This window comes from Orycteropus afer, unplaced genomic scaffold, assembly GCF_000298275.1.
Source record: "Orycteropus afer afer isolate SDZICR_OR568_19922 unplaced genomic scaffold, OryAfe1.0 scaffold00021, whole genome shotgun sequence".
NCBI classification, from domain to species: Eukaryota; Metazoa; Chordata; class Mammalia; order Tubulidentata; family Orycteropodidae; genus Orycteropus; species Orycteropus afer.
Window position 1 is genome coordinate 10,966,960 of NW_006921608.1, and position 17,787 is coordinate 10,984,746.

At 40.9% G+C, this 17,787-nt stretch overlaps 1 protein-coding gene across 1 annotated transcript in view; it reads right to left on the reverse strand.

The window, feature by feature from the left end:
- Positions 1–17,787, reverse strand: part of GRHL2 (grainyhead like transcription factor 2) — a 144,610-nt gene that overhangs the window by 13,079 nt on the left and 113,744 nt on the right. Inside the window, exon 12 of the mRNA XM_007934814.2 lies at positions 11,281–11,375. Within this exon, the coding sequence (XP_007933005.1) occupies positions 11,281–11,375 (95 nt within the window). The remainder of the gene's footprint in view (positions 1–11,280; positions 11,376–17,787) is intronic.

Below are 17,787 nucleotides of genomic sequence, written 5' to 3' on the forward strand. Positions count from 1 at the left end.
GTATAGCAGGGATTGTGGGGCTGGCGCGGGATCGGGCAGTGTTTCGTTCTGCTGTGCATGGGGTCGCTATGAGTCGGAAAACGACTCTACGGCACTTAACAACAACAACAAGCCCCACAGGGTTTCCAAGGCTGTAATCTTCATGAAAGTACACTGCCACATTTTTCTCCCATGGAGTGGCTGGTGGATTTGAACTGTCAACACTTGGGTTAACCGAGTGCTAAATCACTGCACTACAAAGGCTCCTCAGAGGTACTATTAGAGATGAACAAACTGAGCCGCAGAGGGGCTAAGACACCCCCCAGGCCTCCCCAGAGTGACGGCTGCTGTTCTGCTCATCAGCAGTACCGGCAGGAATATCTACCACTGCGTGCAACTTTCTGGCACCAGCGTGCTAACTGCCTCTCCCACCCTCCTCCCTGTGAGGTGACTCCTGCTTCTTCAGTTAAGAGGAAGAAAGGGCCATGGCTGAAGCCCCATGCACCTGGCCACCACAGGAAGCACAGCGCAGGCCCAAACCACCCCATGCTGAGCTGGGTTCCCATCAAATACCCACTGAGCTATAATCACCATCAACCTGCAGCACAAAGGTGGAGGAGCCACCTGTCTCCTTCTGAGGGAAAGGAAAGCAGCTGGAACCAGAACTCCCATCCTCTCTCCCGGCCCCTGGGACTTCATCAATGCTGCTTGCATTTCAAAGGCAAAGTCTAAGAGGTACAGAGGGGCTTGGCCTGCATTTTCTCTCCAGCCGGATGTTTCGTGTGAGGATTATCCCCCAGCCCCAAAACCCCCACTAAAATGCTGCAGAATTTCTTCATTTCTTCTCTTTACCAAATACAAAAATGAAATGCCAATTAAATGAATAGTCTGAATATCTTCAAAGATTTCCAAATGCAGTCCTTGCGAAGGAGTATTTTATATCCTCCATCTCAGGTACAATGATCTGGTGGCCTGATGGGGCCTCACAGGAGGGCTCAGTATTAGCCATAAATGGAGAACTAATTAGGCCACAGGACTTTAATTACATCCAGATGGGGAAATTAAAGTCAATGAAAATGTAAAATCATAATAACAATTAAAAAAAAAAAAAAAAAAAAAAAAGAAGCTGTTACTGGTTAGCATTCTATAACTTTGTCCCCTGGCTCCCAACAGAAAAAATGTCATTTCCAGCAGGCTGACCCTCAGGAACCCCAAACCATGTTCCATTAAAATGAGTACTGCTCCCACTGCATTTTCTAACCTCTTCTTTTAAAATCATTGTTTTTGAAATAACATAGCTGCTGCTCTTGTTTTAGGAGCTGCTGGAAAGGGTTGGAGGTGGCACTGTGGTGAGGGTGATTACTTTGTGGGAGAAACCCAGGCAGGGCAGTGCCACCATTCTCCTGCTGGGCTTGTTGACAGCCCTACACAGGCCTGCTGGGTTGACAGCACACCCCTGGCGGCTGGCCCACAGGCGGATTTCATTAGCTCTGCATCTGTGGCGGGGGTTATGGTAATCAGTTCTCTGCTGACTGTAGCAATAACAACCATCACACATCACAGACATTACAGCCAAAGGCAGACAGCTACATGGGGCAGTCCTCAATGACTCCTGACTGAGCCACTCTGAGAAGGGGCTACAAACTCAAAACCAGCAGATAATAATGGCCTGGGTGATGGTTGTCATCAGCCCACCCCCTGCCCCCTAGAACTTCTAAGGAATGAACAGTAGGAGCCATCCTGAGCCTGGCTCCCCCCTGGCTATCAAAGACCAGCTGAGAGACAGGGCGCCAGAGACAGTGGCTGGGCACCCCCTTTGTCCTATTCCAAAGAAAACAGTCACTCTTAGAAGTTGTCTCTATTGCTAGTAGGTTACAGCGCCCTCATGTGTCTATCTCCATGATTTCGCTATTTCAAAGGACACAGCCTAACTTTTTAGCCACAGACTAATAAAATTCCTAATGGCAATTTTAGTGCTGGCTTTGGGATCTCAAAATAATTTTGAAAAATATCTGACCACAGCCTTAAGACTAGCCACCAGGCAATAAATACAGATACAAACCACAATTACTTTTGCCTATGTGATTTCTTGATTTTCAGGTAACACTGCCCGTTCAGGATATGATATATTTGAAATAGTAAGACACGTGCAGGAATGGAGTTTCATGATGCTGTCAAATATTTGGTGGAGAGTCTACGAAGTCAGAAAATCTTTTAAAGGCTTAAATGGTTACTAATGTAATTAACACTATCTAGGCATTTATAGAGGAGCTCTGGTATCATAGTGGCTAAAGCACTTAACTGCTAACCAGAAGGCTGGTGGTTCAAATCCACGAGCCACTCCTCGGAAGGAAGGTTGGGCAATCCTACTTCCGTAGTGATACTGCCTTGGAAACCCCAGGAGGGGTCGCTATGAGTCGGGGCCGACTCTACGGCACACAACAACAACAACAACAACAACAGGCATTTATAGAGGACCTCTGGTGGCCTAGTGCCTAAGACATTTGACTGCTAACCCACTGGTGGTTCAAACCCAACCAGCCACTCCTCAGAAGGAAGGCTGGGCAATCTACTTCCACAGTGATACTGCCTTGGAAACCCAAGGAGGGATCGTTGTGAGTCTAAATTGACTCAACGGCAGTGAGTATGCTTTTGGTTTAGGCATTTATAAAGAGGTCTGGTGGTGTAGTGGTTAAGGCATTTGGCTGCTAAGCAGAAGACCAGTGGTTTGAACCCTTCAGCCACTCTGTGGAAGAAGGAATGGGCAGTCTGCTTTCATAAAGATTTACAGCCTTGGAAACCCAATGGGGAGTTGCTATGAGTCTGAATCGACTCAACGGCAGTGAGGTTCTTTTTTTGGTTTGAGGCATTGATACTCTTTCCATTTTGAAACACTAATTGCTATTACTTCACTAGATACAGGTCTACTAATCAAAATAATAATATTTTAGTAGTGAACATAGAGTACTTACTATATTCTAGACACTTGTTTACATGTATTAACTCATAAATTTTCACAGCAACTCCATGAGGTACTGCTGTTTGCCATCACATCAATTCCAACTTACAGTGACCCTGTACGACAGGGTAGAACTGCCCCATAGGCGACCCAGGCTGTAACTAGATTGCCAGGTCTTTTCTCTCATGAAGCAGTTCATGGGTTTGAACCACTAACTTTTCAGTTAGCAGCCATTCACTTAACCACTGTGCCACCAGAGTTCCTTTCCATTTTACAGATGAGGAATCTGAGGAACAGAGAGGTGAAGTCACCTTCCCAAGGTTACATAAGTCCAGAAGACAGAAGTAGACTACAGAGGGAATGGTCTTGACCATTATAAAAATCTTATCACAACAAATATGGGGGGAAGTTTCTTAAAAACAAACAAACAAAAGAACAAACAAAACCCTCAAGCTTCTGAAGATGGTGGACATATTTAAAATGATAATGTGACTCATTATAAATCCACTGCTGTGTACATGCTCTTGGGAAACCCTTGGTGCTGGCTGCAGCGGGATATGGGGCAAATGGCCTCTTACTCTATGAAAGCACAATGGATTGTGTGTGGTGCTGAAACTCTGGGCAAGAGATTGATGCATTCAAGCTTCAGCTCTTATGTGCTCAGTGAAGTGGAATAAGACACTTGACTGTGAGGAAATTAGCAAGTTGTGGTGTCATAAAAAACTAAGGTTCACTTATTTGTGTGAGAGCAATCATTTGTATCCATTGTATAGCTGGTTCTTCAAAATGTTATTGTCACACATACAGTGAGAGTTTATTTTAAACTTGTGTCATTGCTGCATGCTGTATATCCTTTATACTTCTCCCAAACACCAGTGTCCAGAAAGATCATTTATTTCAGGTGTTTAGAGGATAGGGTTTAAAGAAAAGAAGGCTGTGAATTTGTTGTGGCAGTAAAGAGCCATCAGAAGTTCCCCAATGTCCTTCAATAAGGAAGTCCCAAGAGTAGGACTTAGGTAAATCCTTCGTCTGGTTGTGTCTCAGTGCCTTTGTTTATACCATGAATAAATCAGTGTTTCCCAAACTCGCTGGCAGCAGAATCAACCTTTTAGAAAATACAGATTGCTGGGTTCCATTCTGGTTCTACTAAGTCAAACTTCATGATACAGGAATGGCTGGAGATCAAAATTGTTCATAGCTTCCTTGGGTGACTCTCCTGCAGCCTGTCTGTCACAAGTTCCAAGGACCCTTCCAGCTTAAGAGTCTGAGTCTGTGAGTCTTTGACTAATGCAGAAATGGAAGGAGGATCCTAGACTTTCTCCAAAACAAAAACAAAAACAAAAACAAAAACAAAAACCGAGCTCACTGTGGTTGAGTCAATCCCGACTCATAGCGACCCCTCCTTGGGTTTCCGAGGCAGTATCTCTACAGAACTAGATTGCCCAACCATCCTTCCAAGGAGTGGCTGGTGGGTTAGAACCACCGGTCTTCTGGTTAGCAGTCAAGTGCCTTAGGCACTACACCACCAGAACTCCCAGACTTTCTCCAGCCTAAATAATAGAGGAATATAAGAGACTCTCTAATAGGAGAAGGTTCTCCAGGGTCAAGAGGACCTGCAGCACTTAGTAATGAAAATCAAAGACTACAACCTTCAGTATGGATCACACCTCAACATAAAGAAAAGTAAAATCCTCACAAATGGACCAATAAGCAACATCATGATAAATGGAGAAAAGATTGAAGTAGTCAAGGATTTCATTTTACTTGGATCCATGGCCATGGAAGCATTGAAGAATCAAGAAATCAAATGACATATGGCATTGGCACATCTGCTGCAAAAGATCCCTTGAAAGTTTGAAAAAGCAAAGATGTCACTTTGAGTACTAAAGCATGCCTGACCCAAGCCATGGTATTTTCAATCACCTTATATGCGTATGAAAGCCAGATAATGAATAAAGAAGACTGAAAAAGAATTGATACCTTTGAATTATGGTCTTGGCAAAGAGTATTGAATATACCATGAACTACCAGAAGAACAAACAAACCTGTCTTAGAAGAAAACTCCTTAGAAGTGAGAATGGCCAGACTTTGTCTCTCACACTTTGGACTTATTATCAGGAAAGGCCATTCCCTGGAGAAGGACATCATATTTGGTAAAGGCTTGCACAGCAACACACTGCCCTCAAGTCAGACTTGACTCATAGCAACCCCTTCTTGGGTTTCCAAGGCAGTATCACCACAGAAGTAGATTGCCCCATCTTCCTTCTGAGGAGTGGCTGGTGGGTTTGAACCACCAGCCTTCTGGTTAGCAGTCAAGTGCCTTAGGCACTATGCTACCTGCTTAGGCTTAGAGAAGTTAAATAACTTATGAAAATTCAACAGCCAGTTACAAAGCATGGCTGACATTCAAATCCAGTGAATTGCATTCCAGAGGCAATGTGCTTCATTTCTGAGGCCACACAACCTCCTTCTAAGGAGATGTAAGTAAGCAGCAGGTCAGATCCTGTACAGGAGCTGACAATCATAGGATTTTCAAGACACAAGGGGTCTAATTTATGGATTTCAGGACTAAGATCCCCCCACTTGTCTGTCAGTTTGCCATATTGTGGTGGCTTGCATCTTGCTGTGAGGCTGGAGGCTATGCCACCAGCATTTCAAACACCAGCAGGGTCACCCATGGTGGACAGGTGTCAGCAGAGCTTCCAGACTAAGACAGCTAGGAAGGATGTGGCAGTCCACTTCTGAAAAAATTGGCCACTGTAAATCTAATGAACAGCAGTGAAGCATTGTCTGATATAATGCCAGAAGATGAACCCTCAGGTTGACAGGCACTCAAAATATGACTAGGGAAGAGCTGCCTCCTCAAAGTAGCCAACCTTAATGAGGCTGTATGAGAGCTTGAATTCTAAAGCACTTGGGTTTGTGGAGAGCTGTGGTCTACAGTGGGAGGCCTAACTCTATTTTGAATCTTGATATAAGTTCAGATGCTAGCTGAGTTCCTTCTGACCTTCAAACCAATATTGTGGCTATGCATTGACAAGTTCCAGGACAAGTTCTAGGACAAACCTGGGGAGGGCAGTTTGCACTCAGGAAGAGTGTGGATGAAAGTAGATTATGCTTACACAAAGAACTAGGGAACTTGCCTGAGTGTGTTCCTCTTCTAATTTAAATTAAGATTGAGTGTGTTCCTTTTCTAATTTAAATTAAGGTTAGGGTCCTGGTATTTTTCTGTAGCCATTTTGTGACTCAGGCCCCAAGGTCATGAGTCATATCCAGACCACCACCTAGCCAGGTAGTCAAGGGCCAGAACCAATCCTGTAATCCCTTTTCATCTTCAATTATGTGAGTCTCCCAGTCATGGTCTTTCCCCTGCTTCTGTAGTTCTGCCTGCAACAGTGATGAATTCATATGCCACTAATCATGGTTTTGTGATGATTCCCTTTGTTTTTAATCATATATAATTAGCCCCATGGCCATGACTCAGTGGACTCCATTTGGCTGTGTACATGCCGATGGTTTCCCTCATCCTGGATGTTTTGTTTATGTCTGTCCAAAGCATAATAAAAATGTCTCTACTGAACCTGTTTGATTCTGGGATCTCTTTTCCCCTATTACAATATGGGTGGAGTAAAATTTTTGGGATTTTTATTTGCTGATGTGGCATTACTCAAAAAATGAGAAGAAATAGCTGTAAATGTCCATTAACAATTGGTACATGGAATGTATGAAATATGAATTTAGGAAAATGAAATTGAACACATAAAGATTGATATCCCAGGCATTAGTGAGGGAAATGGACTGGTATTGGCTATTTTGAATCATATTATCATATGGTCTACTATGCCAGGAAAGAAAATTAAAGAGAAATGGCATTGCATTCATTATAAAAAAAACAATTTCAAGATCTATATTGAAGGACAATGCTGTCAGTGATAGGATATCCATAGCCTATAGGGAAAATCAGTTAATACTACTATTATTCAAATTTATGCACCAACTACTAAAATCAAAGATGAAGAAATTGAAGACTGTTACCAAGTCTGAAATTGACCAAACATGCAATTAAGATGCATTGATAGATACTGGTGATTGGCATGTGAAAGCTGGAAACAAAGATGTAGCATCAGTGGTTGGAAAATATGGCCTTGGTGATAGAAATGACATCAGAGATCACATGATAAAATTTTGCAAGACCAATGACTTATTCATTGCAAATACCTTTCTCAACAACATAAATGGCAACTCTACATGTAGACCTTCCCAGATGGTATACACAGGAATCAAATCAACAACAGCTCTGGGAGAGAAGCTCAATTTCATCAGTCAGACAAGGTCAGTGGCCAGCTGTGGAACAGATCATCACTGGCTCATATGTAAGTTGAAGTTGAAGCTGAAGAAAATTAAACATATCTGTTTTTGTTGTTGTTATGTGCCATTGAGTCGGACCCGACTCATAGCGACCCCTCCTTGGGTTTCCAAGGCAGTATCACTATGGAAGTATACAACCATGAGTGTATCCAGTCTCAATTTGGAGACCATCTGAGGAAGAGATTTGATGCACTGAACATCAATCAGTTAAGACCAGATGAATTGTGGGATGATATCAAAGATATCACACATGAAGAAAGTAAAAGATCATTAAAAAAACAGGAAAGAAAGAAATGACCAAAATAGATGTCAGAAGAGACTCTGAAACTGGCTCTTAATGGAGAGTAGCTAAAGGAAATAGAAGAAATGATGACATAAAAGAGCTGAATGGAAGATTTCAAAAGTTGGATAAGGAAGACAAAATAAAGTATTATAATGGAATATGCAAAGGCCTGGAATTAGAAAACCGAAAGGGAAGAGTCTGCTCAACATTTCTCAAGCTGAAAGAAGTGAAGAAAAATTCAAGCCTCAAGTTGCAATATTGAAAGATTCTATGGGCAAAAAATTGAATAATGCAGAAAGCATCAAAAGAAGATGGAAGGAATACACAGAGACAATATACCAAAAAGAATTGGTCAACATTCAATCATTTCAGGAGGCAGCATATGATCAAGAATTAATAGTATTGTAGGAAGAAGATCAACCTGCACTGAAGGAATTGGTGAATAAGCAAGACTTCCAGAATTGATGGAATATCCATTGAGATGTTTCAGCAAATGGGTGCAATGCTGGAGGCACTCAATTGTTTATGCCAAAAAATTTGGAAGACTGTTACCTGGCTAACTGACTGGAACAGATCCATATTAGTGCCCATTCCAAAAGAGAGATGATCCAAAAGAATTCAGAAATTATCATTAATATCACAATATCATTAATATCACAGGCAAGTTAAATTTTGCTGAAGATCATTCAAAAATGGTTGCAGCAGTACTCTGACAGGGAACTACAAGAAACTCAAGCTGGATTCAAAAGAGAACATGGAATGTGGGATATCATTGTTGATGTCACATGGATCCTGGCAGAGAAAGCAGAGAATACTAGAAAATGTTTACCTGTTTTTTCATTGACTATACAAATGCATTAGGCTGTGAGGATCATAACAAATTATGGATAATATTGTGAAGAATGGGAATTCCAGAACATTTTATTGTGCTCATAAGGAACCTGTATACATAGACCAAGTGGCAGTCATTTGAACAGAACAAGGGTATACTGCATAATTTAAAATCAGGAAAGGTGTGTATCAGGGTTGTATCCTTCCACCATAATTATTCCATCTGTATGCCAAGGAAATAATGTGGGAAACTTGGACTGCATGAAGGAGAACACAGCACCAGAATTGGAGGAAGACTCCAACAGCCTGAGTTGTGAAGATGACACAACCTTGCTTGCTGAAAGTGAAAAAGACTTGAAGCAGTTACTAATGAAGATCAAAGACAACAGCCTACAGTATGCATTACACCTCAACATAAAGAAAACTGAAATCCTCACAACTGGACCAATAAGCAACATTATGATAAATGGAGAAAGGTTTAAGTTGTTAGGGATTTCATTTTACTTGGATCCATGATCACCCCCATGGAAGGAGGAATGAAGAAATGAAACAACATATTGCACTGAGCAAATCTGCTGCAGAAGACCTCTTTAAAGTGTAAAAGAGAAGACTAAGATGTGCCTGTCCCAAGCCAAACAAATCTGTCTTGGAAGAAGTGCAGCCAGAATGCTCCTTACAAGCAAGAGTGGCCAAACTTTGTCTCTTGTACTTTGGTCATGTTATCAGAAGGGACCAGTCCCTGGAGAAGGATACCATGCTCGGTAAAATAAAGGGTCAGAGAAAAACAGGAAGGACCCTCAATGAGATGGATTGACACACTGGCTGCAACAATGGACTCAAGTATAGCTATGATTGTATGGATGGCACAGGACCAGACAGTGTTTTGTTCTGTGGTAGGAAGTGTTGCTATGAGTCAGAACTGACTTGATGGCATCTAACAACAACAACAATACTGAGATCCAGCCAAAGTGAGTGATCTTGGCAATGGCAATTGTTTCCTATCCATATGGCCTCAGACACATTATATAACTCCCAAGTCTCCAGCCCCTCAGCTGTGAAATGAGCATAATTAAAGAGTTATTGTGAAAAATCACTATGCAAATGGCTCTTAGCATGTAATGAATCTTAATGATTATTTCTAATAATAGTTCTTTATACTGTGTCTCTAATTCCTCTTCTCTTATTATCTCTTAAACCCTTTCCAGTTAAGCTTTCATCCCTCCTTTCCACCACACAGGTCTTGTGACGATCCCTCCAAATTCCACATTATCCCACCCTCATCTTCCTTGAATGAACTGTTGTTGTTGTTATGTGCCGTCGAGTCAGACCCGACTCATAGTGACCCTTCCTTGGGTTTCCGAGGCAGTATCACTACGGAAGTAGATTGCCCCATCTTCCTTCCAAGGAGTGGCTGGTGGGTTTGAACCGCCGGCCTTTTGGTTAGCAGTTAAGTGCCTTAAGCACTAAGCTACCAGAGCTCCTCTTGAATGAACTAGCAACCACATTTCACACAGTTGACTCCTCCCTCTTCCTTGATATACTTTCTTCACTTGGCTTCCAAGACACTAACCTCTCTTGGTTTTCCTCCTATCTCACTTGTTCCTTCTCTGTTGGCTTTGCTGGTGCTTCCTCAACACTGACCTCTTAACACTAGAGGGCCCAGACTCAGTCCTTGGTCCTCTTCTGTTTGCTACTTTTGGTCCTTTTTGCTACTAAATGAGATCTTCAGTGATCCCATCCAGTCTCATGGCTTGAAATATCATGTTCATGCCAAGAACACTCATGTTTATATACCACCCCAGACTTCCATCAACTCAAATAAGAATGTCTCATTACCTGCTCGATAGACACCTCAAACTTTAAGTGTCCCAAACTGAATTTTTGACCTTCTCCCTACAAAACCTGCTCCCTCTATTTTTCCCCATCTTAGCTGACAGTTATCCAGGCCAAAACCTAGGAGTTGTCTTGATGCAGCTTTTTGTTTCATCTACTATCTATTCTCACAGCAAATGCTATTGGTTCCACTTTAACATATGCATGGAACCCAACCTCTTCTCGCCATCTCCACTGCTCCCAGGGAGTGGTACCATCATTACCTATCTCTTGGTTTACTGTACTAGCCTCCTGCTAGTCTCCCTGCTTCCACCCCTACTCCCTCTGGTCTCTTCTCAACAGAGCAGTTTTAGTGATCAGATTAATTAAAGTCAAGTCATATTGATCTTCTGTTCATAATACCTCACTGCCTTTCTACCGCACTTAGAAGGCAAACCAAAAACCCACAAGGCCCTAGCAACTACTTCCTCCCTCGTTCCTCTCTGGCCTCTTGTCACCCACCTAATCTGCCATCTCTCACCTGTCTCCACCCCCTTGCCATTCCTCAAGCAAGCCAGACACACTTGCCTCCCAGAACCTTTGCACTTGCTGTTTCCTTTGCCTAGAATCCATTTGTCCTGGAAGCCTACATGGTTCAATCCATCACTTTACTCACATATACACCCGTTTTTTGGTCCACATTCCCTACTGTACATTTCTTTTAGTTATCTTGCTTATAATCTGTCTCTCTTACTAGAGTATAATCCTTATAGGAGCAGAGATTTGTGTCTGTCATGCTCACTGCTCTATTCTCAGGGCTCAGAAAAGTGACAGAGATAGAGTAGGTTGTCAACAAATATTTGTTGAATGAGTAAGTGAATGAAAGCAGGAGTGACTGAAATCCTTGCCATCTAGGGATAGAACCTGAAACACAGGCCTGGGCTGGACTGCATGCTTGTCTTGGTGAAACACCTCAGCCATCTGGCCATTCATGATGGGAGGCTATAACTTCAGCAATGTTAGGGGACTGTCCCAAATAGAGACATACCTCGCTTTATCCCTTCTTCTTTCATCTGCTTGGAAGGTGCTGGACCAAACTCCTCTTCTATTGGCCTGAACATCCGTTTGACAAGAACACTGCTGCTAGAAAAAAATGACCAGAAATTGGTTGATAAAGCATGCAAATATCATCTGTGCATGTGTCAGCCCCTGCCATTTTCCTTTGCTTATACCATTCCTAGCTCTTCACAACTAGATCCACTCACCAACCCCCTTCTTCCCAAGTCATCCCTATCTGAGACAGAACATACACATCAATACTTTTAGCACATGGACCTAAGACATTCCTCCCATTGCTGAATCTGGATCCACAAAGGTGAGACTTCTGTACCTTAACTGCTCTGTCCTGCAACATACCCACCTTTTAAGCTCTGAAGATGAGATTTGGGAGGTGGCAGGAGTGAGCCCTGGTACCTGTGTGGTCTCAAAGTCACATCAGCTCCTTCCATGTAGCTGAAGCCTGGGTGCCCTGCCCAGTACACAGAAGGAACTCTGAATGTGACATAGGCCTGCTGGATGGTTCTCTGTTGAGAGGGTGTCCTAATTCCCTACTGTTCTACTTTCCTTTTGTTGGAGTAGATGAGATTACAGTGGTGGAAGCACCATAGATAACAAGGACTGGGCTGGCCAGGCAATTCTTTCTCTTTCTGCCCTTCTAGCAGCCCTGGGTTCCAATCCAAACAGTTCTTTATTACTTTCCAAAGTCCCTGTCTATTGTGAGGCTGTTTAAGAAAGAGGAGGATAGTTCAAGAGGAAGAGAAATAGGAAGAATAGCCTTTCACTGAATAGAAGTCATTGGTACAAAAACCTGCTCCTGTATTGAGTCTTAATATTCTTTGTACTCTCAAGAGACTAGATACAAATTCTTGGAATTTTTTTTTTTATCTTTGAGGATTTCTGGAACCAGGCACACAAGCAATGCCAGAGAGGCAGTGATATAAACTCTGTTGTTGCTGTTAGCTTCCACTGAGTTGCCCTCAACTCACATGGCTCCACCCACGATGGGATTGGACCACTATGATCCAAAGGGTTTTCATGAGCTCATTTCTTAGAGGTTGTGAGAGGGCTTTCTTCTTACTGGTGCAGTGGCTAAGCACTTGGCTGCTAACCGAAAGATCAGCAGTTCAAACCCACCAGCCACTCCATGGAGAAAGATGTGGCAGTCTGCTTCTGTGTAGATTACAACCTAGGAAACCCTACGGGGCAGCTCTACTCTGTCCTATAGGGTTACTATGAGTTGGAATCAACTTGACAGCAACAAGATTGGTTTGTTTAGTTTTTCTTCCTAGTTGTTCTTAACCTAGGAGCTCTACTAAAACCTGTACAGCAACATAGCAACATGCAAGCCTCCACTACTTTGCTTTAAATCCCTGCTTTATAACTGACTAGTTATAGGAGCTTGGGTAAGTTCCCTAACCTCCGTGGGCCTCAGTTTCCTTATATTTAAAATGGAGTTGTTTGGAGCATTCAGTAACTTAACATAAAAGCACTTGCAAAGTTATCCTATATATTGGGAGCACTATTTAAGTGTTAGATAAGAATGACAGTAATTACTGTTTGGAGACAGTTGAGGAAGAGAGATATGGGAGAGAGTAAACAAGGCAGACAGTTTGAGAAAGGTCAGAGCCTCCATTTACCACCAGATAGCAATAGCTCCAACTATCATCTTATTCCAATTTAGGTACTGACATTGGTTATGCTGCTTGTATGACAGATGGGCTTTGATGATAATACAAAATCTGGCTCCAAAGCCAACTCCCTGCAGGCATTACTGAACTATGAAACTATTTACCAACTTTTAAATCATGCTATTGGTGGAATCCAGTGGTAGAGAGAAGGCATAGTACAAAACTGTGAATAGTCCCAAAAGTATTTCTATTAATTCTAATAATTCAAATTATTAAGCTAATAATGACGTAATTTATCATCTCATACTCTATATGATCCAAAAAGTACTGTGTATCAATCCTTAGTAAAACTTCACATTGTGCAAAGTGTTTTTCAGCTCCTTGGTCATTTAAATCTTACACAGACTCTGTGAGCCAATGATGGTAAGGACCAATTTTATCCCATTTCAATGATGAACAAACCTGAGCTCAATGTGTTGTCTTATGCAGAGCAATGCAGTTAGGAAGAGGAAGAAGTTGTTTAGAGAATTCAATTTTGAGGGGATACCCTCATGAAAAGCATTTCAATAAATCTAAGATGATGATGAGTGAGGGTGTAAGAAACAATATTAAGAGTCAGCATTCTTTTATTTCATTCCCTCGGAAGTCAAACTATAGAAGCAACTAGGGGAAGAACCAAAGTCAAGGCCTATTTCATTGCCTCGGAAGTCCTATCATTGAAGCAATGAGAAGAGGAACCAAAGTTGAGTCCTAGCTGAAGGTGGTGATAAGTTTTCATGGCACTGTCCTCTTTGCCTTCCCTTGTCATCAAAGCAAGTCATGTTATTCTGTCAAGTTCTTGGAACTGGGGTGGCCATGACCTCAGGATTAGAAGATTAGAAAATTCATTCACACAGCTGTCAGTGACCAATAGCTTAATAGTGAGTAAATGGAATGAGAAATCACCAGACACTTTTATGCTGTGTGAGGGTTCTTAAAACAATTATTTTGTTTTTCTCACCAAGCAAGCTTTATTTATATATTGCCCAGCTCTGTTGGGAACCATATGTCTCTTGAGAGTTCAAAAATACTTTTTCACACTTTCAAATCTATGAAACAAGTAGGAGTCAGTAAGTGTGTATGGACTGAATTCAACTGTTTCATTTATTTTTCAAAGCAAGGCAAGGAAGGAGGGGTGGAGATGACGGCCTCATTCAATAGAAGAAAAGAGTACATGTTTATGGTCTCCTGATGCCCAGTTTTGTTACACTGGATCATCCCACAGAAAGATTAGAGAACAAGGCAAAGGCATTTTCTTCCTGACCAGTCTCCATCCCACGGGCACAGTAAGGTGGCTAATACGTAAAGTGACTTCAGGCTGGCAGCACAGTAAGTTATTGCTTTGTAAAATCAGTCTCATGGGAAGCAGGTCCTGATATATAAACAAAGGAGTGCTCATTTTCATGGGGAAAAGAAACTGGGAAAGTGGTCAGGTCTAAAGGATGGGCCTCTGGTCATACTTGGCATTGTTGTGCTCCACCTGGAAGACTGAACTGTACTGGGACATTGGGTACCTAGTGAGAAGCTTCTTTAAAAAAGTACAGAAAAGGGTTTCAGGCACCATGGAGATATATTTCGTCTACTTCAAACCTCTGCTTATGGCTTATATATACTAATTGCCACATATATCCTAAATAAGTTGAGGTTCCTCCTTCATGTTAGCCTCAGAAGAGAGGAAGTCATCTTACATTCAAGTCCTCAGAAAGTCTATCATTTTATGGAGTCGGGTCGCAATCACTTTCTTTTCAATAAAAATTACCCATTGACCCAAAATGACTTTAATAAGGCTTATAGATTTGGGGGCTTATGGAATTCACCTGACAGAATCTGTTGCAAAACTCAGTGTAGATTTAGTATCTATTCCTGCAGTTAGGACTACATAATCAAAAGCAATGGAGAACTAGGTCAACATATCCCCGAAAGTTCATTTAAAGATAATAAGTAAAGACGCAGAGAAATGAGCCAGACGCTGTGAGATTTTCTTTTAAAGTTATTTGCCAAGTTCTTAAGCTGCGCAGGTCAAGAGCCTAAGAGGTTAAGAAGAAAGCCCTTGAAAATCAGAGAGGAAGGGCTGACAATCTCACCATGCTTAGGAGACAAAAATTGGACTTCAGGACTCATCAAAGTAAAGGACCCTTAGTAAGTTCCTCAGAGATACATCCTAGCAATTAGGATGTACTTGAGCAAGTCTAATAAAAACTGCAACCCAGTCGTGGGTCAGTTCTGTCTCTGACTTGATTATGGTGATCTCTACATCTATCTATCCTCTGCAGACATTTGTATCCTCTGCAGAGCACAGGATAGAACAAACCTTCCCAGGAGAAAAATGTGGTCATCCAGATCCTTCACTGAAAATTTTTTTTTGTGTGTACAATGTTCACCATTCAATTAATATTTATAAGCCATAGCAATAAACATGACCAAGAGGAAAAAAAAAAAAAAAGACAATAAGAACAGACTCAGACATTATTTGAGTTATCAAATATAAACTTTAAAATAATTGTGGTTAATATGTGCAAGAAAATAAGTGCCAAAACACATAGATCTAGAATATATTAAAATAAATAAACTAATTCAGTGGAAAATGTCCAATTAAAAAATGCAATATTTGAAATGAAGAAAATAATGGCTGAGTTTAACAGTAGACTGGACTCAGCAGAAGAGAAGATTTGAAAGTTGAGTAGGTAGAATTTGAATGTGAAATTAGCTCAGTAGAAAATATCTACACTAGGCATGGTGAGCAAAGCAGATGAAAATACAGAAAGGAATTTAAGAGATATCGAACCAAAACTCACTGCCATCATGTCAATTCCAACTCATAGCAACCCCTACTGGGTTTCCAAGGCAGTAATCTTTATTAAAGTAGATTGCCCCATCTTCATTCTGCGGAGTGGCTGGTGGGTTTAAACCACCAACCTTCTGGTTAGCAGGCAAATGCCTTAGGCACTGTGCCACCAGAGTTCCTTTTAAGAGACAAAAGGGACACAAAAAGTTCTAATACACATTCAATTGGAGTCTCAAAGGAGTGGAAGGAAGCAACAAGAAAGAAGCAATATTTGAAGAGATAAGAGCTATGATTATTCCAAAAGTGATGAAAGCCATAACCTACAGAATCCAGAAGTGATGCAAAATGCCAAGCATTGGGGGTAGGGAACATTGTTAGACAGATAGAGATAAGTATTGATTTGGGTGAAGAGAAGGGCAATGTACCAGAAAAAAAAAAAAAAAAAAAAAAAAAGCCAAGCATGAAAAAAACAGTAAGAAAATTATACATAGAATCATTGTATCAAAAAATTCTGAAAATCTAAGAGAAAAAGAAAATTTTAGGAGCAGCCAGAGGCAATATTAATTTCTGATCAAATTGACTTTAAGACAAAAGCAACCATGCGAGACAGGGAAGGACATTATATAATGATTAAAGGATCAATTGAACATGAAGATATAACCATAATAAATATCTATGGACCCAATGAAAGAGCCCCAAAATACATAAATCAGACATTAAAAGAGTTGAAAAGACAAAAGGATGAATCCACAGTCATAGTGGGAGACTTTAACACACCACTTTCTTTGAAAGATAGAACAACTGGAAAGAAACTCAACAAAGATGTAGAAGAGCTAAACAATACAATCCACCAACTTGGCCTTATAGACATCTACAGAGCACTTCACCCAACAGCAGCACAATATACATTCTTCTCCAGTGCACATGGAACATTTTCCATGACAGACCATATGTTAGCGCATAAAGCAAGCCTTCATAAATTTAAAAACATTGAGCAAAGCATCTTCTCAGATCATAATGCTATCAAATTAGAAATCAACAATAGGAAGAGCAAAAGGAAAAGAGTAAACACATGGATACTGAACAACATCCTCCTTGAGAAACTGGGTAAGAGAAGAAATAAAAATTGAAATTGAAAAATTCCTTGAATCAAACGAGAATGAAAGCACAACATACCAAAATCTTTGGGCCACAGCAAAAGCAGTGATCAGAGGCCAATTTATAGCAATAAATGCACACATCAAAAAAGAAGAAAGAGCAAAAATCAACACTTTAAACCAACATCTCCAACAATTAGAGGAAAAACAGCAAGAAAAAGCCTACAGTCACCAGAAGAAAGGAAATAATCAAGATTCGAGCAGAAATCAATGAAACAGAAAAATAGAGGGGCTATAGGAAAAAATCAACAAGACCAGAAGTTGGTTTTTTTGAAAGATCAATAAAATTGACAAACCACTGGCAAATTTAACAAAGAAAAAGAGGAAGAGAATACAAATAACATGAATAAGAAATGAAATGGCTGACATCACAACAGAACTAACTGAAATAAAAAGGATAATAACAGGATACTCTGAAGAACTGTACTCCAACAAATTTGAAAATCTGGAAGAAATGGACAAATTTCTAGAAACACACCACTTACCTAAACTAACACAGATTGATGTGGAAAAGTTGAACAGGCCCATCACAAAAGAAGAAATTGAACAGGTCATCAAAAAATTACCAACTAAAAAAAGTCCTGGCCCAGACAGTTTTACCGGAGAATTCCACAAAACATTCAGAGAAGAACTGATACCAATCCTACTCAAACTATTCCAAAACATAGAAATGGATGGAATCCTCCCTGACTCATTTTATGAAGCAAGCATAACCTTGATGCTAAAACCAGACAAAGACATCACTCAAAAGGAAAACTACAGACCAATATCCCTCATGAATATAGAAGCAAAAATCTTCAACAAAATCCTAGCCAATAGACTCCAACAACATATCAAAAAAATCATTCATCATGACCAAGTCGGGTTCATATCAGGTATGCAGGGAT